At 36.1% G+C, this 25,026-nt stretch overlaps 1 protein-coding gene across 4 annotated transcripts in view; it reads right to left on the bottom strand.

Annotated features, from left to right (window-relative positions):
* Add3 (adducin 3) overlaps nucleotides 1-25,026 on the bottom strand; it is a 123,951-nt gene that overhangs the window by 27,520 nt on the left and 71,405 nt on the right. For all 4 annotated transcript variants that reach the window (XM_047552560.1, XM_047552561.1, XM_047552558.1 and 1 more), the window contains exon 2: nucleotides 7,896-8,119. In XM_047552560.1, the coding sequence (XP_047408516.1) occupies nucleotides 7,896-8,090 (195 nt within the window). In that variant the 5' untranslated portion in view covers nucleotides 8,091-8,119. The remainder of the gene's footprint in view (nucleotides 1-7,895; nucleotides 8,120-25,026) is intronic.

Below are 25,026 nucleotides of genomic sequence, written 5' to 3'. Positions count from 1 at the left end.
TATAGATTTTCGAAATAGCTTCTAATTATGTTTTGTATTTCACTCGTGTCTGTTGTGATGTTTCCTTGTTCATTCCGAATTTTAGTAATTTGAGTTTTCTCCCTCTTTCTCTTTGTTAGTGTGGCTAAGGGTTTATCTATTTTATTTATTTTTTCAAAGAACCAACTATTTATTTTGTTAATTTTTCCGATTGTTTCTTTTGTTTCGATTTCGTTGATTTCGGCTCTGATTTTAACTATTTCCTGTCTTCTACTACTTTTGGTATTGGTCTGCTCTTCTTTTTCTAGTGCTTTGAGCTGTAGTGTTAAGTCGTTTATTTGTTGATTTCTACTTCTTTTTTTGAATGCACCCCATGAAATAAATCTTCCTCTAAGTACTGCTTTCATAGTGTCCCAGAGATTTTGATATGATGTGTCTTTGTTCTCGTTTACTTCTAAGAATTTTTTTATTTCCCTCCTGATGTCTTCTGTTATCCATTCATCATATAATAGTGTATTATTTAGTCTCCAGGTATTGGAGAAGTTTCTGTTTTTTATTCTGTCATTTATTTCTAATTTCAATCCATTATGATCTGATAGAGTACAAGGTAGTATCTCTATCTTCTTGTATTTACTAACAGTAGCTTTGTGGCATAAAATATGGTCTATTTTAGAGAAGGATCCATGGGCTGCTGAGAAGAAAGTGTATTCATTCTTTGTTGGATGGTATATTCTATATATGTCCGTTAAGTCTAAATTGCTGATTGTGTTGTTGAGATCTATAGTTTCTTTATTCAATTTTTGTTTGGACGATCTATCCAGTGGTGAGAGAGGTGTGTTAAAATCGCCTAGTATTATTGTGTTGTGGTCTATTTGATTTCTGGAATTGAGAAGGATTTGTTTGACGTACGTGGATGAGCCAATGTTCGGGGCATAGATATTTATGATTGTTATGTCTTGCTGATTTATGCTTCCCTTAAGCAGCACGTAATGTCCTTCTTTATCCCTTCTGACTAGTTTTGGTTTGAAGTCCACATTATCTGAGATGAGGATGGATACTCCAGCTTTTTTGCTGTGTCCGTGTGCATGGTATGTTTTTCCCCATCCTTTCACCTTTAGTCTATGGGTGTCTCTTTCTATGAGATGAGTCTCTTGCAGGCAGCATATTGTTGGATTTTTCTTTTTAATCCAATCTGCCAGTCTGTGTCTTTTGATTGATGAATTCAGGCCATTAACATTCAGGGTTATTATTGTGATATGATTTGTATTCCCAGTCAATTGACTCATATTTGTTTTTGACATGATTTGGTTTCTCCTTTATTTGGCTATTCCTTTAGGCTAGCGCCTCCTGTTGCTGATTTGCATCGTTGTTTTTCATCTCTTCCTCATGGAATATTTTGCTGAGAATGTTCTGTAATGCTGGCTTTCTTTTTGTAAATTCCTTTAGCTTTTGTTTATCATGGAAGGATCTTATTTCATCGTCAAATTTGAAGGTAAGTTTTGCTGGGTTTAAGATTCTTGGTTGGCATCCATTTTCTTTCAGGGCTTGGTATATGTTGTTCCAGGCCCTTCTAGCTTTTAGGGTCTGGATTGAAAAATCTGCTGATATTCTTATTGGTTTCCCTCTGAATGTAATTTGATTCTTTTCTCTCGCGGCCTTTAAAATTCTGTCTTTATTTTGTATGTTAGGTATTTTCATAATAATGTGCCTTGGTGTGGGTCTGTTGTAATTTTGTATGTTTGGAGTTCTATAAGCCTCTTGTACTTGGTTTTCCATTTCATTCTTCAGATTTGGGAAATTTTCTGTTATTATTTCATTGAATAGATTGTTCATTCCTTTGGTTTATTTCTCTAAGCCTTCCTCAATCCCAATAATTCTCAAATTTGGCCTTTTCATGATATCCCATAGTTCTTGGAGATTCTGTTCATGATTTCTTACCATCTTCTCTGTTTGTTCAACTTTGTTTTCAAGGTTAAATATTTTGTGTTCAATGTCTGAGGTTCTGTCTTCCAGGTGTTCTATCCTATTGGTTATGCTTTCTATGGAGTTTTTAACTTGGTTTATTGTTTCCTTCATTTCAAGGATTTCAGTTTGGTTTTTTTTCAGTATCTCTAACTCTTTATTGAAATGATCTCTTGCTTCCCGTATTTGGTCTTTTAACTGTTGATTGGTGCGATCATTTAATGCCTGCATTTGCTCTTTCATCTCCTCCTTCAATGCCTGCATTTGCTCTTTCATCTCCTCATTAGCTTCCCTGATCGTTTTAATTACGTACATTCTGAACTCCCTTTCTGACATTTCTTCTGCTGTGCTGTCATTGGGTTTTATTGATGTAGTATCTAGGTTTGTTTGGGACATTTTCTTCCCTTGTTTTCTCATAATGGTCAGTTGTCAGTGGGACCCTGAGATATTGCAGTTTTCCACTATTGGCTTATAGTGTCCCAGTAGATTTCCAGTGTATCACCTCCCAGCCTTCAGTAGCCTGATGTCTTGGAGGAATCTGATAAAGCAGCTCATTCGAAGAATACTGCCCCTAGCCCCCTACTGGTTCCACGTTTTGGAACTGGCTCTGTGCGGAAATGCTCTCACTGTGGGCCTGCACCGTGCAGTTGGCCGTGTGGGAAGAGCCCACTGCCAGAGTGTGGAAGACTACCTTAGGAAGACTCTAGCTGCCCTGCCCGGCTCCGCTAAGCCACCTCTATCTGGGCCTGCCACCCGGGCTGAGCTTTACCCAGTGGGCAGACTCACCCGTGGCTCTATTTCAGTCCGAGTCTCTCTATGCCTCCCCCTTTTAGCTCCTGGGTTCTGGAGCGACCGGGGGTGCAGTCTCCCTCTAGGCCGCCATCTTGGATCGCCCCGTGAAGAGAGCCCGCAGCCGGAGTGGGCAGAGCCGCCTGAAGAGGTCTCCGGCTGCCCTGCCCTGATCTCTGAGGCTGCTTGCAGATTGAGGCTCTCCGCTGGTTCTTTGCAGGAGTACACTGCGCTGCAGCGGCTCCGGGACTCGGAGCCTGCTCTGTTCAGAAAGGCTCTCACTAGCGGGCCAGTTCCGTTCCGAGAACCTGGAGAAGCTGGCTGTGTGGGCGGGGCCCACCGCCGGAGTGCGCAGGGCTGCCTGTGGATGACTCTAGCTGCCCTGCCTGGCTCCGATAAGCCACCTCTATCTGGGCCTGCCACCCGGGCCGAGCTTTACCCAGTGGGCAGACTCACCCGTGGCTCCACTTCAGTCCGAGTCTCTCAATGCCTCCCCTTCTTAACTCCTGGGTTCTGGAGCGAATGGGGGTGCAGTCTCCCTCTAGGCCGCCATCTTGGATCGCCCCGTGAAGAGAGCCCGCAGCCGGAGTGGGCAGAGCCGCCTGAAGAGGTCTCCGGCTGCCCTGCCCTTATCCCTGAGGCTGCTTGCAGATCGATGCTCTCCGCTGGTTCTTTGCAGGAGTACACTGCGCTGCAGTGGCTCCGGGACTCGGAGCCTGCTCTGTTCAGAAAGGCTCTCACTAGCGGGCCAGTTCCGTTGGAGAACCTGGAGCTGTTATCCTATTTTTCAGAACAACATCCTACATACGCATCAAGCAGTCTCGATTGCTTCCTAAGGTGGTAAGGATTAAGAAGCCCATCAACAGTCTTCCATATAGAGCAGTCAAGTTCAGGAGAAGCCTGATGAATAACATTAAAGTGTTTGTTTACTTGAAGCCCACCCAGATATTCACATATCTATCTTTCCATGCACACAGAATTTACCAAATACCTACTGTGTTCCAAGTACTACTTGTTAGTTTTTTAATTTGTATGCTTCTTGAACTCTGAAGAAGCGTTACTTAATTCCAGCAGTTTTGGACATTTTGAGAAAAGGGTGTAAATTATAATCCAGGGTCTCTACAGACATTATATATGACGAGTACATTGGTTAAAGAGAACCTGTGGATCCTACTGCATGAATAAAATACTAAACTAAATTAGTTTACCCACCAGCATTTGATTTCTAAGACAAATACTTCCCTTAAAAAATTTAAACATGGGACCGGGGCTGTAACTCAGCAGTAGAGCACTTGCCTAGCACATGTGCGACACTGGGTTCGATTCTTAGTACCAGGATTGAACCCAGTACCTCACATGTGCTAGGTGAGTGCTCTACTGCTGAGCCACAACCCAGCCCAGAAAATATATTTTTTAAAAAATTAAATATAACAAGAAGTTGTAGAATTTCTAGAAAGTAATACTTTGTGGGGGTCAGAATGAGATGAATTATTTTTCAGGTTAAGGCAAAGTTATTTTTGTTATTCAAATTAACAAATTTACAATTAAACCAAAACATCTTCTGATCAGAAACTTCTTGGGTAGGGCTGAATCAACCTGAGCAACAGAATTTGAAGATGAATAAAATAATAAAAAATACAAGGCAGCATGTTTTCATTGTTATTAAATTCTATAAATGCTTCTTATTGGTTAAGGATATGAAATTTGGAATTAAAATTCTGACCCCATCATTTAACCAAACTGTAAAACAATGAGCCAATTAATGTCTCTAAGTTTCAGTTTATTCAACTGTAAGCTAGGGATATTAAAATACATATATTCATTCTATCTATCTATCTATCTATCTATCTATCTATCTTTTTGTACTAAGGATTCAATCAACGGCTCTTTACCACTGAGTTACATTCCCAGTCCTTTTTATTTTTTGAGATATGGTCTTAAGTTGCTGAGACTTAGCCTCCCAAGTAGCTGCAATTATACGCATGCACTGCTGTGCCTGGAGATATTAATATTTGTCTGAATTGCTTTGGTGATTAAAGATTACAATACATACATAATATGTACCTGGCACACACTAAGAAATTAGTAATGAAGTATACCTTGCTTTTATTAGTTTCCATTCTGATTTCCTTTCTCCAAAGCTAAACTGAGAATTTTAAATAGGTTTACAGATGTAGTACTTAATAACATGAATTAGTAACATCTTTTTTTTTTTTTTTTTTTTTTGCTTTCTAAATTTTTTTTTAGTTGTAGATGGACACAATATCTTTATTTTTTAATGTGGTGCTGAGGATCAAACCCAGGACTTAAGTATGAGGCAAGTGCTCTACCACTGAACTACAGCCCCAGTTCATACATCTTTGATTTTCATCTTTATTGGTTATTGATTTGTCTAACAAAGTGAAATCCAATATTTATAGGAGACCCATGAATTTTTAAGGGAATTCTATTGGCAGAAACACTGAAAGCTTGGGCTAAAAGGAATAAAGTCAAAACAAAAGGAAACAAGGCCTTTGGATTCTCAAAGTCTCTAAAGAACAAAACTCAGTTGCAAACATGGACTACCTTTCAAGGAAAAGGAAGGATGATTCAGATAGGGGAACCAAGAAACCAAAGGGCAGAGCCAAAAGCTATGGAGACTCTTGGTAAGCAGTAGGATTAATTTCTCTTCAAGGATCTTCCAAACATTTTCCCACATAGATTTCACAATTACTTAAACCAGTATAACCCCCCTGGTTACTCCCTGCTCCCAAGTTCCAAAATTTTCTGTTTCTCAACAGGAATGTCTATAACAGTTATCTTATAATTGTCCTATCATAAAGTACATTTGTATATGGTAGTGGTCGAGAGCAGAAAACTTGCTTCTTTACAGTCAACAGACTGAGAGGAACTGTACTTGAGGAACTGTATTTAAGGATCACCTGTACCTGGACCATATTTAGATGATGAGATTCTAGATTCAAGTTAATGTGTAATAGAATGAGATCTTTAGGGGACATGAGGAGAGGGTTAGTATCCTTTCACACGGAGAGAGGGAAAATAAATTGTGACCAGAGTAGATGGATAATTGTTTCTTAAAAGGTGAACTTCATCATTCTCCCCCTGGGTAAGGGTTGAACTGTAGTATCTCACTTCTAACTAATAAATATGGTGCATGTGATGGCAGGTGATGTCTTAGATTAGGTCATTAAAAAACACAGAAGGCTATGGGGAAAACATTCAAACAGTCTTAATAAAGGTCCATGTCACAAGGAACTGTGGTCTTTTGCCATCAGCGATGTTAGTGAGCCTTCAGATGATCGCAGATGTCTCGACTATAATTTCATATGAGCCAGAACCACTCAGCTAAACTGCTCCTGAGCTCCTGACTCAGAAATGATAAGAAATGCTTGTTGTTTTAAGTTGCTAATTTATAATTTAGCAATAGGTAACTAATATAAGTCCATTGTGTAACATTTTCTTTGGTGAAAAATTTCTCTCGTATTAAAAGAAATTTTAGCACTTGAAATTTATACACTTTCACAAACAATTTTAAATTCGTGAGGCAAAGATCTAGGGGAGGAATAAAATCAACCCATAATGCTTTTAAATTTCAGTCTTCTTCATTTCTCTTTGGGCAGAAAAACGATCATCCTTGTTAAGTAAATAGGGGGATGACAATCTTTATATCTGCTCTTTCTCATTATTTCAGTTTGCCAAGACACAAGTAAAATTGATACTTTCAAGTCAATTCACAAATGTAGATATACAAGTATAAAACTTAAACAATCTACTCAAAAGTCATGCTGTTTTTAGTTTAATGAGGAAACTATAAAAGAAAAACCCTGGAATGGAAATGTAACTTGTAATTTTTCACTTAAATTTTAGTTAGAATTCAATGGTCCTCTTTGGGACACTTCCCCCAGAAATCTTAATACTGAACAACCTTCTGAACAAAATCTGAACTTCATCTCTTTCTATTACTTTATACTATCTGCTATAATAATCATCTGGCTAATAGGTTAGTTCTTAAACCCCACTTTTAAGTGGGGGTTTTTAGAGCAAGAAATAAATCTATTTTGATCTAAATAATGTGCTTTTCAAGGACTCATAAACACAAACTCAGGTTTACATAAAATAAAGCATGGAATATATACACCCTCATCTCTGGTTAATTTCTGTTCCATTTGGAAAGGTTTCTTTAAACTGGGTGCTATACTTTAAAAATTCCTCAAAGCATGTATTGCTTTTATAACTTGTACTTCAAAGCTTTCATCAGTGCCACTGGTATGGGAAATCACACAGAGTGGAATTCCCCTTTGGCTTTTGACTAAACTTCTGTAATTAAATTCACAAGGGCACAACAAAAGTGATTTACCAGGGCTACTTCAGGCAGTTCTGTGCTCTGGTGCTTATTTTAGTACGTAAGTTGGAAGTCTAATAAGCCAAACCTGGGCATCATGTGTCTATGTGTGCAGAACTCTCCTTTAAGGATCCCACGATCTTTATTATGCATAAAGTTATAAACTCATTTTATATCTTAAAATCAAGTTGTTCTCTCATTTTCCATCACTTACATGTGTAAGTGTTTATGAAAAACTAACAAATCACTTGAATATGATTTGAAAATCTGGATGTTGCTGTGCCAGAGAGAATTTTCAGCTCAAACTGAACTTATAATCTACTTTTAATCAAGTTACTTTGGGATGGGTACACATGTGTGCCTGTATTTAGTGTGTTAATATTAGGTTGTCATATCAGACCTCAAAAACCTGAAGTCTTCCTATGCTGCTATGTGTGTGAAGGTACCCAAAGGAAGAAAAAAACAGGTGCATGGCATCCCCCGAGCTTACTCCTTGGTTATCATGACTTGAGTCATGCCTTTCCTTTCTTCACAGATGTTCAGTCTAACTTGATGTCCTTGAATTCAGTAAAATTGTCTGTTCTCCTTTTGTAAAGCATTATGCCCAGAAAACATGCTCCAAAATGTACATCGCCTAACAAATACTAGATTCTTATTAAATTTTTGTAAATCAAATACACAACTTAAGTGCCTGTTTCTCCTTAAAGCAACTAGACACTCCTCTTCCACCCCTTTTAGCCTGACAGTCCCTTAAGATACTTTCTACCTCATTATATCAAGGTTCTCAAATATGAATAACAATTAAAGGCTTATAATAACTTACAGGACTCTGCAGAATCTGAGTAACTCGCTTCCTCTGCTCCATCATATTGAAGTCTTGTCGTAGATCAGGAGACATGTTCCTCTCCCGAATGTACTCTGGGTCATTTTCATTGATTCGGTCAAAATATCTCTCTTTGTGAGGCATGCTGGGAGGAGGAGGAGTAGTGATCACGCCTTGGCTGGTATCTGAACTCATGTTTCAAGTCTGTGGATTCCCCTTGTTCTCTAAATAATAAACACAAAGAAAGGAGGACATTCATGATAAATTCTTTGTTAAATTCAAATTCTACATGAGTCACGCAGAACTTCGTTTTGCTATCAGAGTAACATTTGCAATTTTCTTTAAAAAGTAGCTTCTGGGGGTGCTGGGGATTGGCTCAGTGGTAGAGCACTTAAAAAAAGTAGTTTCTCAAAAAATATTAGAACTTTCTATTCATGAGCAAATTTCTTAGGTTATAGAGTTGTTAGAAATTGATATTATATGAGTTAATGGAAATGTATGCTTTAATCAATGCCAAGTGAATTTTTTAAAGAAGGAGCAAAGTATCTAAAAGAAAAATGTCACATATTGATGGCAAATTTTCACAATTACTAAGTATTGTAATTACTAAGTATTGTAGAGTTTCTTACTCTCTTATTCATGCTTTTAGGTTAAAACGAACTTTAGCATATTTGCCTATTACATTCTACAGTGAATACAATTTACTAACATTTGAAAGAAACAAATTTTTCAAATGATTCAACAACTTTCCTGTGGAGAATATAAGAACTGCTAACAATGCCACCAGGCTCTTTAACGTTAGATGTTCTTCAGAAGCTATATGAACAATTGTGATTCACTTATTATCATGATTATTATTAATACTGAAGATAATCCTTGATTTATGTCAGGGAGAAAATTTTATTTGGGCTTTGCTATAGCTGTACACCTGACTGACAGCTAGATCAGCAGGAAAGTCATTTAACTTTTCCTATCCCTCGACTGTGAACAAGAGTTAATAAGTCATCCAATTTAGTGCATCTTACACTGTCCCAGACAGATTTTTTCCAATCTACTGTGGAGTAATATTTTTATTAAATGTAAAATAATGCACTTAAATGTCATGGCAATAAAAATTCCAATAAATAAATGATTACTGTTATATTCTATACTTGTCACATAGCTGGGGACAAGAACAACAGGGAAGAATGGCTTAATGGGTCCTGGGTTTCTGTTTAGTATGAAAAAAAAGTTCCGGACCTAGAGAGTGGTGATGGCTGAACAACATTGTGCATATACTTAATGCTACTGGAATTGAACACTCAAAAATAGCTAAAATGAACTCTTAGAAGTCAACAGTAAATACTGCAAACATTTCAATTTGAAATGGGCAAAAGGCAAAAAGGTAGACATTTCACCAAAGAGGATATATACATAACAAATTGGGCACATGAAAAGATGTTTAATGTCATTAGTTTCTAGGGAAACAAACTAAAATCACAATGAGGTGTCACTACACAAGTAAGGTTAAAATTAAAAAAAAAAAAAAAAGACAACCCAACTGCTGGAAGGACGCAGAGAAACCGTATCCCTCTCACATACTGCTAAATGGTACAGCTACTGTGGCCAATGGCTTGGCATTTTCTTAACTAAATATTGAACTACTATATGACCCAGTAATTATACTCCTGGACATTTAACACAGAGAATGGAACACTTAGGTTCATATAAAAATCTGCATACAAATCTTTGTAGTAGCCTTATTTGTAAATCAGAGACTACTAACAACCCACATGTTTTTTTTACAAATTTTTTTAGATGTTGATAGACCTTTATTTTATTCATTTATTTATAAGTAGTGCTGAGAATTGAACCCAGTGCCTCACACACGCTAGGCAAGCACTCTACCACTGAGCCATAACTCAGACCCCCACATGTTCTTTAAGAGGTGAATGATTAAACTGTGACTTATCTAACTATGGAATGCTACCTAGCAATAGACACACAATACACTGATACATGCAACAGCCTGCATAAAAAAAAGCTAATGCCCAAAGGTTATATACTACATGATTCCATTACATAATATCCTTCAAATGACCTTTACAAAAGTGGGGAACAGACTAGTGGTTGAGAGAAGACAAGGAGGGATGTGTATGAGAGGGGAATATGCTCAGGATGGAGGTAGGTATGATTATAAAAGGACAATAGGAGGAATCCCTATAGTGATGAGACTATTCTGCATCATGACTGGGTGTTGGGTACATGAATAAATGATAAAATTACGTAAAACTAAATACACACATGCAGATATATACACAGGATCTCTGTTAGTTCTTAACAACTGTGCATGCATCAATGACTATCAAAAAATTAAAGTTTAATTTTAACAAAAAGTCCTTGGAGAACAGAAACAGGAAAAATGTTAGTTTCCACTTGATGAAAGTATCTGATCAACTCTGTAGCAGGTTAAAGCTTACACTGTAGTTATCTAGATATTTCCAGTACCAGGAAGCATTTTAAAGCAGTTGGGACAATACAACTAAATTGTGTCTGGATAAAAATGCAGAAATCCTGTTAGCCTCAATTGGTAACTGCAAAATGTTTCCCATGGTTATTAGTCTAGAGGAGCTTTGGAACCTGAAATGTGGTTATATAACAGTTGACTTAAGTTAAGGACAGTTAAAATATAAAGCCCTCCGGGAGACAAAATGAAATCTAGTTTTGTAAAAAAGCATTTAATGGACTCTATTCAGATTTCATATTTTCTAGTTTTTATAAGCCAGGAGATAGAGCAGGGTGAAATATTAATTCAACTGTTGGCTTTGTTAAGAAACTCCAAAAAACCTGCTTGTGGTCAGATCGGTTTAAATATGTTTGTTCTCTATCAGATACTTTCACTTAAATATAGTTAAAACGTTCTAGGAACATTTAGCTAATAGCCTAAAATTTTAAAATATATTCCGAAATTTTTCATCTATATAATCTTTCCAACCAGAAAGCAGCGTGATAGAATACTGGACTGTGGACAGAAAGTCCGGGACTCGACTCTTTGCCTTTACACTGTTGTATAGAATAACCATGGAACATTTACTCAACAAGTGTTTGAACATCTACTATGTGCCACGGTCCGGAACTGGGGATACAATGGCAAATAAGACAGTTCTTCCCAAGGTTTGTGGTCTAGTGAATAATACATGGAAGTAAGCAATTACAAAGGTGCCATGATCAGTCATAAAATAAAAGGACCATTTTAAGAGACCCTTTAGATTTTCCTAGTTGTTTATCCTGTGATCTTACAGTGTCCTCTAAGTCCCATAATGTGGCAGATAAGGAGCCTTAATTTGGCATATTATTCATTATTTCTGGAGATTTTCCACAACAAGGTGTTTCTTTTTTAAGCCATGGATCATCACAGCATTTAAAAACAATTGTCAATCACTGAGTTCTTTAAAAAATTTTAGACTTTTTTATTGGTGCATAATTATAACATAGTAGTAGGATTGTGACATATTTGTATATGCACATAACATAATTTGATGAATCTCATTCCCTAATTTCCCCTTCCCTCCCTCTACTCTATGGGTCTCCCTTTTATTATTATTACTTTTAAATCCATGCATTACCATTATGTATCAGAGTGGCGTTCACTATGGTATATTCATACATGAATATAGCATGATTTGGTCTATTTTGTTTTCCAGTACTTCCCCATGCCCTCCCCACTTCTCCCTCTCTCCATTCTCTTCCTTGACTCTATTGTTCTCTCTTGTTTCTTGGAGATACCTTTTTTATTTTTATTTTCCTCTTTAGCTTCCACATGTTGACAGAAAACATCCAATCCTTTTCTTTAAAATTTTTTTTTATATTTGTTCTAATTAGTTGTACATGACAGTAGAATGCATTTATACATTTTGATAGATTATACACGAAGGGAGAATTTCTCATTTTTCTGATTGTACATACTGTAGGATCACAACAGTCATATAAGTACATGAGGTAATTATGTCTGTTTCAATCTATACTCCAACAAAATAGAAAATTTCGAAGACATCAACAGGTTTCTAGAGACATATGAATTGCCTAAACTGAACGAGGAGGACATACACAATTTAAATAGACCAATTTCAAGTAATGAAATAGAAGAAGTCATCAAAAGCCTACCAACAAAGAAAAGTCCAGGACCAGATGGGTTCTCAGCTGAGTTCTACAAAACCTTTAAAGAAGAGCTCATCCCAATACTTCTCAAAGTATTCCATAAAATAGAAGAGGAGGGAACCCTCCCAAACTTGTTCTATGAAACCAATATTACCCTGATACCTAAACCAGACAGAGACACATCAAGGAAAGAAAATTTCAGACCAATATCCTTAATGAACATAGACGCAAAAATTCTCAGCAAAATTTTAGCAAATTGCATACAAAAACATATTAAAAAGATAGTGCACCATGATCAAGTGGGTTTCATCCCAGGGATGCAAGGTTGGTTCAACATCAGGAAATCAATAAACGTCATTCACCATATCCATAGACTTAAAGTCAAAAATCACATGATTATTTCAATAGATGCAGAAAAAGCATTTGATAAAATACAGCACCCCTTCATGCTCAAAACACTAGAAAAAATAGGGATAGTGGGAACATTCCTTAACATTGTAAAGGCCATCTAATGCTAAGCCCATGGCTAATATCATTCTAAATGGTGAAAAACTGAAAGCATTCCCCCTAAAAACTGGAACAAGGCAGGGATGCCCTCTTTCACCACTTCTATTCAATATCGTCCTTGAAACTCTAGCCAGAGCAATTAAACAGACCAAAGAAATTAAAGGGATACGAATAGGAAAAGAAGAACTCAAACTATCCCTATTTGCTGATGATATGATTATATATTTAGAGGAACCAGAAACTTCTACCAGGAAACTTTTAGATCTCATAAGTGAATTCAGTAAAGTAGCGGGATATAAGATCAATGCACATAAATCTAAGGCATTTTTATACATAAGTGATGAATCTTTGGAAAGAATAATTAGGAAAACTACCCCATTCACAATAGCCTTGAAAAAAATAAAATACTTGGGAATCAATCTCACAAAAGAGGTGAAAGACCTCTACAATGAGAACTACAGAACACTAAAGAAAGAAATTCAAGAAAACCTTAGAAGATGGAAAGATCTCCCATGTTCTTGGATAGGAAGAATTAATATTGTCAAAATGGCCATACTACCAAAAGCGCTATACAGATTCAATGCAATTCCAATTAAAATCCCAATGACGTACCTTACAGAAATAGAGCAAGCAATTATGAAATTCATCTGGAAGAATAAGAAACCCAGAATAGCTAAAGCAATCCTTAGCAGAAAGAGTGATGCAGGGGGTATCGCAATACCAGATCTTCAACTCTACTACAAAGCAATAGTAACAAAAATGGCATGGTATTGGTACCAAAATAGAAAGGTGGATCAATGGTACAGAATAGAGGACACGGACACAAACCCAAATAAAAACAATTTTCTCATACTAGACAAAGGTGCCAAAAATATGCAATGGAGAAAAGATAGCCTCTTCAACAAATGGTGCTGGGAGAATTGGAAATCCATATGCAACAGAATGAAACTAAACCCATATCTCTCACCATGCACGAAACTAAACTCAAAATGGATTAAGGATCTCGGAATCAGACCAGAGACCTTGCATCTTATAGAAGAAAAAGTAGGTCCAGAGCTTCAACATGTCGGCTTAGGACCAGACTTCCTCAACAGGACTCCCATAGCACAAGAAATAAAAGCAAGAATCAATAACTGGTATAGATTCAAACTAAAAAGCTTTCTCTCAGCAAAGGAAACTATCAGCAATGCAAAGAAAGAGCCTACAGAGTGGGAGAAAATCTTTGCGAATCATACTTCAGATAGAGCACTAATCTCCAGAATCTATAAAGAACTCAAAAAACTCTACACCAAGAATGCAAATAATCCAATCGGCGAATGGACTAAGGAAATGAATAGACACTTCACAGAAGAAGACCTATAAGCAATCAACAAACATATGGAAAAATGTTCAGCATTTTAGTAATAAGAGAAATGCAAATCAAAACCACCCTAAGATTCCATCTCACCCCAATTAGAATGGCGATTATCAAGAATACAAGCAACAACAGGTGTTGACGAGGATGTGGGGAGAAAAGTACACTCATACATTGCTGGTGGGGCTGTAAATTAGTGCAGCCACTCTGGAAAACAGTGTGGAGACTCCTTAGAAAACTTGGAATGGAACCACCATTTGACCCAGCTATCCTACTCCTTGGCATATACCCAAAGGACTTAAAATCAGCATACTACAGAGATACAGCCACATCAATGTTCATAGCTGCTCAGTTCACAATAGCCAGATTGTGGAACCAACCTAGATGTCCTTCAATTGATGAATGGATAAAGAAACTGTGGTATATATATACAATGGAATATTACTCAGCCATGAAGAATGATAAAATTATGGCATTTGCAGGCAAATGGATGAAATTGGAGAATATCATGCTAAGTGAGATAAGCCAATCTCAAAAAACCAAAGGACAAATGATATCGCTAATAAGTGGATGATGACACATAATGGGGGTTGGGAGGGGTTAGTGTTAGGGTTAGAATTAGGGTTAGGGAGGGGGGCAAGAATGGAGGAAGGAAGGACTGTTTAGAGGGAAAAGAGGGGTGGGAGGGGTGGGGGGGAAGGGAAAAAATAACAGAATGAATCAAACAACATTACCCTATGTAAATTTATGATTACACAAATGGTATGCCTTTACACCATGTACAGAGAAACAACATGTATCCCATTTGTTTACAATTAAAAAAAAAATAATGTCTGTTTCACTCTATTGTCCTTCCTACCCCCATACCCCTTCTCCTCACTTCACTCCCCTCTACCTAATGTAAAGTAATTCTATTCTTCCCTATTGTCCCCCCACCCCCACTTACTGTGAATTAGCAACTGTGTATCAGAGAAAACATTTGGCCTCTGTTTTTTTTTTTTTTTTGGGGGGGGGGTAGGGGTGCTGGGGATCAAACCCAGGGCCTTGTGCTTACAAGGCAAGCACTCTACCAACTGAGCTATCTCCCCAGCCCCCGGCCTCTGGTTTTTTCAGTTTAAAAATGCTTCAGAATGGCAATTATCAAGAATACAAGCAACAACTTGTATTTTTATATCTTGATTTTCCTAAAGTGGCTTATTTCACTTAGTATGATGTTCTCTAGCTCCATCCCTTTACCAGCAAATGACAATTTCATTCCTCTTTATGGGCTGAGTAAAGCTTCATTGTGTAAATACATATATCACATTTTCTTTATCCTTTCTTTTATTGACAGACACCTAGGCCGACTCCCTAACTTGTCTATTGTGAATTGTGCTGCCATAAATGGGTACGCACATATTGCTGTAGTATTCTGATTACTGAACTCTTATGTGCTAGTCCCTTGGGTTCAGAGTACATCAAAATTCCATGTGTAGGTACTATCTCCATTTTATAATGAGGTAATAAAGTCACAGAAAAGTAACTGTCTCAAGTCAAACAGATAGCATGTGACAGGGATTTAAATCTGAATCTGTTGAACTCTGTAGCTATGATCTTAACCACAACCCAGACCCAGAGGTCACTAGTAAGTTTCTTTTGAAATGCCAATTCTACTGCACAACAGCATTGAGGGTTGGAAAGATTTTATCCTGGCTCAGAAAGAAAAAGCTATAATTGCCAGAGCTTGAAAGGAAGTCATGCAATGAAACAGTCTCCCAAAGAAGGCATTTTAATTTTAGTGGTAGATTCTCCCCTCTCATCCCTAAACAATTCATGTTAAGCATACATACATCTGCTTCCAGGTGATACTTAAAACATTTCAGTTCTAGGGTACCGTCTCTAAAAATAACCAACCCTATTTTTAATACCATACATACCACAGCACACTTTCAAGTGCAAACCAGTATGAATTCTGTTAGTGGATAAAAATTAATCTTTTAGCTGTTTGAGTTAAAATGTTGTAATTTTTTTTTTTTTTTAAAGTAAAATTTTGGTACTGGGGTTGTGGCTCAGTCAGTGGTAGAACGCTTACCTAGCACATGTGAGGCACTGGGTTCGATCCTCAGCGCCACATTAAAAAAAAAAAAAAAAAAAAGGTATTGTGTCCATCTACAACTAAAAGAATAATAAAAGCAAAGTTTAAAAAATTAATGTCATAAAACTTGTTATTACCACTATGGGGTTTCCTCTGATGTTGTCTTTGGCCATGCAGATTAGAAATAAGATATCAGGCATAAACAAAATTCTAGTTTTAAAAATCTTATCCAAATATTTATGCAGCAACAATTCAACTTGCATGTTTAAAGAACAGAAGGTTCAAGACACAAATGAGTGGTATACTTTAGAACTGTGGCTTTCAAACTTTTCAAAATTGGCAATTCATAATAAAAAATACATTTTACATGGTATTCACATAAAAATACTTAATATATAGAACTGGAATAAATTAATGACCTGATACTTTTCCTTCCTAAATGGTACATTCTGATATTTTTAAACTTCAAGCTATTTCTTTTCTTTTTTTTAATGTTGGTCAAGCTGATCCATGAATAGGTTGAGGCCTACAGTTTGAAAACCACTGCCCTAGAAACTAAGTTATGGTCAGATGGCAAACAAAAAAGGTGTGTGTGTGTGTGTGTGTGTGTGTGTGTGTGTGTGTGTGAGAGAGAGAGAGAGAGAATGAAAATGTGTACATACTAGAGAGAAAAAAGAAATGATTCCTTGATTTTTTTTATAAGAAATGTTTATTATAGGTTATTATATATTTCTCTACACATGAATATTTTAAAGACAGAACCTGTAAATCTAATGCTTGCCATTTTTTCAAAATAGAGTTTAAAAGTCCAGCAAATTAAAGTATAAAACACAAGAGTAAACTAAGACCCAAAGTACTAAGGGAGAAAAAAAAAATACACGCAAAAGGAGTTTACAATTTGCACTGAGAAACATGAATACTGAGAACTTTTAAGTAGCCAGAGCCAGTTAAAACATCACAATTATCTGCTTACTTTAGACAGAAAGCTCTGCTGATAGCACAACGCCTGCCCAAATAAAATATATGTCAATGTCAGCACTAAAAAAAGATGAAAGCATTTTCAAGCTGAGGGTATTATGAAAGGCTGTTTATGATTCTATGAAATGTGCATCAGAAAGCGAAAGTTCTTTTGGCCTGGCTTTTGAAATTAAACACCTACAATACATTCTAAAAACAGAGCCACAGAGCCACAGAACCACTTAAAGATATTATCAATTATTTCACTCCTATCCAGTCCTTCAGTCATCCAACTCCCATGATTATATTCACAGACAAAAAATTCTTTTTGCAGTGTTTCAGTATATTTACAACTACTTGGAAATAGAACTAGAAGGTTCTCTTTCCCTTACTGAAATTAATTGGTTAACCAAAATTGCATATCATTTTATAAAATAACTGTCCTGTACTTTTTAATAATGTCAGTCATGAAAGATAACTAGATTAAAGGAGACAAAAAATACTAAGAAGTTATAACTGAGTACTACTATGTAATCTCGGATAGGATCTTGGGCCAGGAAAAGGACATTACTGAGATCATTGGTGAAATTTGTACAAAATATGTAAATATAGTAATAGAACTTATACCAATGTTTTCTTAATACTGACTATATTATGGTTGTATAAAATATTATCATTTTAGGGAATCTGGGTGAAGGACAGGCAGGTATTCCTTTACTATTTTTGTAACTCTTAAAAGTCTGGTACAATTCCAAAATTAAAAAGAAAAAGCAACACAACTTCAACAATACATATATACATATATAAACATTAATCTACCATAAGATAAATCCAACCCCAACAATGTCAAAAGAAAAACACCATAATTTTCAGGGTCCTTGTTATGGTTTTGACCTGAGATGTCTCCCTAAACCTCATGTGTTGAAGGTTTTGTCCCTAAGGCAACAGTGATCAGTAGTGATCAGCTCTGGAACGACTGGATAATGAGTGTTGTAATCTCATTGATGGATTAGTGCACTGATGGATTCATAATTTAATGGATTATTGTGGAAACTTAGGAAGTGGGGTCCAGCTGAAGGCAGCAGGTCCTTGTGGGGTGGGCCCTTGAAGCTCTATCTTATCCCTGTGTTTCTCTCTCTGCTTCCCAGTTTTAGCTCATCACGTACTCACCGAATGACTGGAGACAATAAACCCAACTGAACAGGGACTGAAACCTCTGAAACTGTGAGCAAAATAAACCATTTCTCCATTAAGTTGATTTTCCCAGGTAATTTGTCACAGAGATGGAAATCTGACTAATACAGCACTCCTTAATTTTTATAGTATACCATGCTCTCCCTTCACCAAAGATGTTTTAGAGTTTGCTCACAGGTAAGGTATAATACAAAATTACTTTACAAAAAGAAAGCGCCCAGACAATATGAAAGCTACTAAACTAAAAAAAGAGACATGCAAATTGAGTTAAAGATATATTCCCAAATCCACTTGGGTTAAGACAAAAACTCTCAAAACTCAATGCAATATAACTTTGTTAATATATTTAAATATCCAGACATGAGTTTATACTATGTGTTTTGTAATGCTGCTCATTAGCAAATTAACCCTAAGTATTCACAGACTGATAAACAGGGTCTAGAAATACACCCAGGGTAAGTATAAATATTTATGAAAATGGTAGTAGGAAGGAATACAATACCATAAATAAGATCCTATCTGCTGCTGGGTGGTGAATGCTTGTAATCCCAGCAATTTGGGAGGATGAGGCAGGAAGATCACAAGTTCAAAGCCAGCTTCCGCAACTTAGCAAGGCTCTAAGAAACTTAGTGAGACGCTGTTTCTAAGTATAAAATAAAAAGGGTTGGGGATGTGGCTCAGTAGTTAAGTGCTCCTGAGTTCAATCCCCAGTACAAAAACAAAAACAAACATACAAACAAAAAAATGACAAAAAACCCCACAAAAACCTGTCTACTCAAATATTTTGGAGCAATCTACAAGAGGAAAAAAAAATACGTATGTGAGCCTCTAGAATATACAACTAATGTTTATAAAGTCTATATTTTATACATTCTTTCCAAACATTTATAGGTCACAAATGCAACATAATTTGAAATGATCACCTTTAGTAACTAGTAACCAAGTCAGTTCCACATTTAAGTAATCAATCTCACTGCTCTGTGGTTTTCCGTGAGCTTAGCCCGACAACGTTAACAGTGAAACAGTCCTACTTTCATCTCTGAGTTCTCCAACACTATGGAGTTGCCTGGTTTGAGATTTGATTTGCCTGATTGGTTCTGCATGTTGACTGAATCCCTTGCTGCTGGGCTGATGCGTCTGCTAGATGCCTCTAGCTAAACTGTGGCAGACGGTTTTCCAAATGGCCATAAGCATTTCTCCCATATTACTAAGCAATGTAACTCAGTAACTTTTCCCATTATTTCCTACCCCTTTGAATCTGGGTTCAGTCTTTTGTGAGTTGCTTTGACTAATGAAAGTGGCAGAAATGTTACACAACTTCCAAGGTTAAGCCTTTGAGGGTCACGGAGTCGCAAAGCCATGAAGAGGTTCATCATGAAAAATCATGAAGAGAAAAAGGCCCTGCCACTGCAATTAAGCCCAGCTCCCCACAGATTCCACCAGCCAAATATTAGGCAAAAGCATTGGGATGCTACTTAGCCAACACACATAATCCTAAGAAATAATAAATTGTCTCAGACAATGCTTTTGAGGTTTTGTTTTGTTTTGTTTCCTTAACACAGCAAAAGATAACTAAAATGAAAACTGGTGCCCAGAAGTAGGGTGCTGCAATAACAAAAACTGAGACATGTGGCATTGGTTTTGAGACCAGGCAGTGGGGAGGCCATCCTTGGAAACTGACAGGCAGTGAGGGGATTCCTGCTGCAGGCTGGAGAAAGGGCTATGCTATGCATTGACAACACAAGCTGGCAAGCATGTGTCAACAAGGAAACATTCTTAATGAATGTGGATCAGACTAAGGAGATTTCTAGGCAGAATGTTGAGAGCCAATTGAGTTTTTTTTAAAAAACTTATTTTGATGTAATTGTATGGAAGAAAGAACAGAGACATCCTTTATAGCCTTTATTGTGTTTTTCCCAATAGGAACCCCTTGGCAAACTTTGGCACCACGACAACCAGGACACTGACAATGCTATTCACCCACTGAAAGGCATCTGGGTTATTTCCAGGCTTTGGCTATCGTTATGGCATTATTTTTCATAATAGCTAAAAAAGAGCAATGATCCAAACATCCATCAACTGATGAATAGATAAATATAATGGGGTGTGTGTATAAAGATATAAAGTACCAATACATGGGAAAGCATAGATGAATCCTAAAACATTATGATATGTTAAATAAGCAATCACCAAGGGTCACACATTCATATGAAATGTTTAGAACAGGTAAACTTACACAGACAGAAAGTAGATTACTGGTTACCTAGGGCTGGGGGAAAATGAGACAGCTTCTTTTTAGAGAGATGAAAATCTTCGTTCTGAAAGGATTGTGGTGATAACTGTACAATTCTGTGACTATGTTAACTACTGAATTGTATACTTTAAATGAGCAAATTATTTCGTATGTGAATTACATCTCCATAAAACTGTTATTTAAAAAATCCTATCTGAGAAGCTACTTGAACACCTTGAAAACTTGGGGATGTGTATCATTTTTGTAATACCCATAATGGCAGGGTGCTCCATAAATTGGGGATGAATTGAATTATTTTACTATATCACAACTCCTTCCAAATCAATCTGGTTTATATTATTTCTAGGCTAAGAATGTTAAAAACAATCGTTTGAAAAGTTATTAGTTACAAAAAAGTCTTTCCAGACTTAAAATTCTTGGCGTATTTTAACAGCTTTCTCTAGAGTAAGCAAAGAGATGGCTGTACTTTCAAGTACCAGGCCTATTGTTTCACACTTAAAACAACAATCAAAGATATGTCAAGACTTCAAAGCAACGTATTTGGTTAAAAAATGTTATTTTATTGAGTCAGAGTTTTTCTTGATGAAAGTTATTATAGAACTATAAAGATATTTAATGTTCTAGAAAATAAATTGGACAACACAAACTATGACAAGCCATATCCTCAGATTAACCAGTAAAATTTTATTCATTTTAAGTTCTACAAGACATGAGCTACTTTCAACTGCTAGTCCAAAATTTTCTATACAACTGAAATGGAAATCAACAGACCTGGAAATTTAAATTACAGATAGAAAAAAGTAGAGAAAAATGGAAACAAACAAACAGACCTGGCACTGAGTAATACAGATGGTACTTTCCAAGTGCCCAAATGGAGAAAGATTTAATTATCCTACAAAGCACTGGAATATTACTGCTTTAATGGCTACTGTTTGTATGCTAGTTGCCTTGCAATATGTCAGATTCAAGGATAACATTTGATAAATTAGAGTAAACTACACCAAAGGTGTTGAGTGATTTTTTTGTAAAAGTACAATGCTCAAGTATCATATATTAGTATAAAAGCATAATGACATTTATTAGGATTACCATGTCATTCTGAGACTGTCCCATGGTCAAAATTTATCAATGATATACTGATAGAAACTGATCTAAGATAGGTAAAAAACACAAATGTGTGTATACAGATACATCCTAAACTACAAATCATTTAATTTTCTTTTGCAATTACAACATTCCAGTACTGCATTTTGCACATTTAATATTTCTTATAGTACCCCCACTTCATATATAAGAAAACTAAGGTTTTAACAGTTTGGTTTATATTACCAAATATTCTTCAGTGAATGAGGACTTATTCACAGTTATGGATCTTAACAAGTATGGAAGGATCAGTCAAAAAAAAAAATGGAATGAATTGAAGAACTATCATTTTCTAGAGGTTTAAACAGTTATTACACCCTTGATTGCTGCATTTCCTTTGGGGGAACCCAGAAATTTATTACAGGATGGCGCCAAAGTAGAAATGGTAAATATTCTCAAAACGGTAATAAAAATTGTACAAATTCTTGTATGACTATCAAACTAGTATAAATGTGGAAGCCTAACTCTCTGTCCTATTGCCAGAATCTTTATATTGATCTAAATCATTCTTAAATTTCTTTTTCTTTTCCTTGTTTTCCCCCTCAGGTACTAGGGATTGAACTCAGGGGCACTCAACCACTGAATCACATCCTCAGCCCTATTTTGTATTTTATTTAGAGACAGGGTCTCACTGAGCTGCTTAGTGCCTTGCTTTTGCTGAGGTTGGTTTTGAACTCTCAGCCTCCAAGTTGCTGGGATTACAGGCCTATGCCACCACGTCCAGCTCATTCTTAAATCTGAAGCATGTTTTTGTTCTTTTGAAATGACTCAGGTTGAATATATCTTTAAATTCTAAACTTCCACATAAAGTCTAGGAAAGAATCTATAGTTGTTACTGTCTGATTCTTAGTTAAAAATCTAACTTAAGTGTGTGGGGGAACCCACAACAATACAAAAATAAGTGACACTAATGACAACTCATCATGGTAAGTTTCCTGTACTTCAAGGAAGTTGATAGTGACTAAATATTCATTAAAACAAAGATAAAATTGTTAACTGACAGGTGCAGCTAAGAAAGTACTTAAGTTTTAAATTGTACTTAATAAATAATAATAATAATAATTAAGATAAAACTTTTTAGTAAATATGAAAAAGTCTCCCTGCGAGTGTAAAACTGGAAAAACACAGTTAGATATAACCATGATATACATGTTCAAAATCTAAGTACAGAGCATTAAGTTAAAAAGTGTGGGTAGATGCTTGCTAGGTCAACAATAATTCAGCAGAGTGATCCAAAGATAAAAGCATTCCCAGTCAGACAATGCCACGGATGAATCTAACCTTTCTCACTAAAGCACCAATACTTGATGAAAAAAAAAAAATTTTTTTTTTTTGATCTATACTACTCATTACAAGGAAGAGTGAACTGAACGGATTTCTGTGTTTGAAGAGGAAGGGGAGAGGAGAATAGGGCTGGGATGAGAGGCAGTGCTTAGACACTGATAGATAACATTCATAATATTCACCAGGAACCTGAAGAAAACTTTATTATAATTAGGTGATATTTATCAATTATAATGGCCATGCAAGGGGCAGAGTTACAAACTTGCAAACATGTACCCAAAAAGTTCAGAGAAAGTATATATTCTTGAAAAGTCAACCATTATCTACATTAGTTTGAATTGTTCTCAATATAAAATATTGAAAAAAGTAAATATGGAACTCATTCTCTATATATGTATTTTTATACAATATAGACATGAATTAAATATATATGTATATAATCACATAAAACATATATATTAAGAATCTAAAATGATGACTAAAATAACCAGAGGCAATCCCATAAGTATCTTGCAGGATCCCAAAACACATGGCTTCAGTGCCTTTATTCTCCTTTCTACAAAACATGATGAACATTCTATATACATTCCCTTAGTCATCATTTGTCTTCAATAGGGAGTTTTTTGAAATGGCTGAGGAAAAGAAAAAAAAAATATTTTTTTTCCCCTAAGAGAAAGTTGACAGAGACTAGTAGATTGATTACTTGAGTATGCCTCTCAGACATTTAGTTTCTATTACTGAGTCCATGGTTTCAGTGAGGTTTTAAAAACTGAGATCCAGGAAACTATGCAGAACTTGACAGCTCATGATAAATGAGAAGCTTAAAAAAAGAACAATCACTGGAGATTATGAGTTTTAAAGAAAGATTCATTGCTCTCAATTTTGAGAGATACTTTAAATCTTTGGCTCATTACCATTTGGTAGTCCACCTGTGGGGAAATTTTTTAAAGAAACATTAATTCTCACATACTTCATGAACTTAAGTATATTTAATTATTTGTGCAGCACTGAGTTTGAAAATTTCAAAGACCTTGCTTTTGACATTTTCTTGAAAGTCATATTTGCAGTCAAAATCGCTCTTATCTATTACTGCAATTGTTACTCTACAAATTTTAATAAACCATTTCCCAAAGTGAATATCAGAATAACAGTAATATAGAAAACTTAACTCCCAAATTCCAATCTTGTATCTATTTCTTAAGCTGAAACTGGATTTTTTTAAACTAAGGAACTTCTAGTTTTCCAATCTGAAGAAATGCAAACAACCCTACGAAGTACATTATTAAAACCAAGTATTTGGTCTCCCATGTTCCTGGATAGGCAGAATTAATATCGTCAAAATGGCTATACTACCTAAAGTGCTATACAAATTCAATGCAATTCCAATTAAAATCCCAATGATGTACCTTGCAGAAATAGAGCAAGCAATTATGAAATTCATCTGGAAGAATAAAAAACCTAGAATAGCTAAAGCAATCCTCAGTAGCAAGAGCGAAGCAGGGGGTATTGCAATACCAGATCTTCAACTCTACTACAAAGCAATAGTAACAAAAACGGCATGGTATTGGTACCAAAATAGACAGGTAGATCAATGGTACAGAATAGAGGACATGGACACAAACCCAAATAAATACAATTTTCTCATACTAGACAAAGGTTCCAACAATATGCAATGGAGAAAAGATAGCCTCTTCAACAAATGGTGCTGGGAAAACTGGAAAACCATATGCAATAGAATGAAATTAAACCCCTATCTCTCACCCTACACAAAACTCAACTCAAAATGGATCAAGGACCTTGGAATCAGACCAGAGACCCTGCATCTTATAGAAGAAAAAGTAGGTCCAACTCTTCAACTTGTTGGCTCAGGATCAGATTTCCTTAACAGGACTCCCATAGCACAAGAAATAAAAGCAAGAATCAACAACTGGGATAGATTCAAACTTAAAAGCTTTCTCTCAGCAAAGGAAACTATCAGAAATGTGAAGAGAGAGCCTACAGAGTGGGAGAATATCTTTGCCAACCATACCTCAGATAGAGCGCTAATTTCCAGAATCTATAAAGAACTCAAAAAACTCTACACGAAGAATACAAATAATCCAATCAACAAATGGGCTAAGGAAATGAACAGACACTTCACAGAAGAAGATGTACAAGTAATCAACAGATAAATGAAAAAATGTTCAACATCCCTAGTAATAAGGGAAATGCAAATCAAAACTACCCT

This window comes from Sciurus carolinensis, chromosome 5, assembly GCF_902686445.1.
Source record: "Sciurus carolinensis chromosome 5, mSciCar1.2, whole genome shotgun sequence".
Taxonomy (NCBI): Eukaryota; Metazoa; Chordata; class Mammalia; order Rodentia; family Sciuridae; genus Sciurus; species Sciurus carolinensis.
Note: the sequence above shows the minus strand (reverse complement) of the source record. Positions and strands in the feature narration are given on the sequence as shown.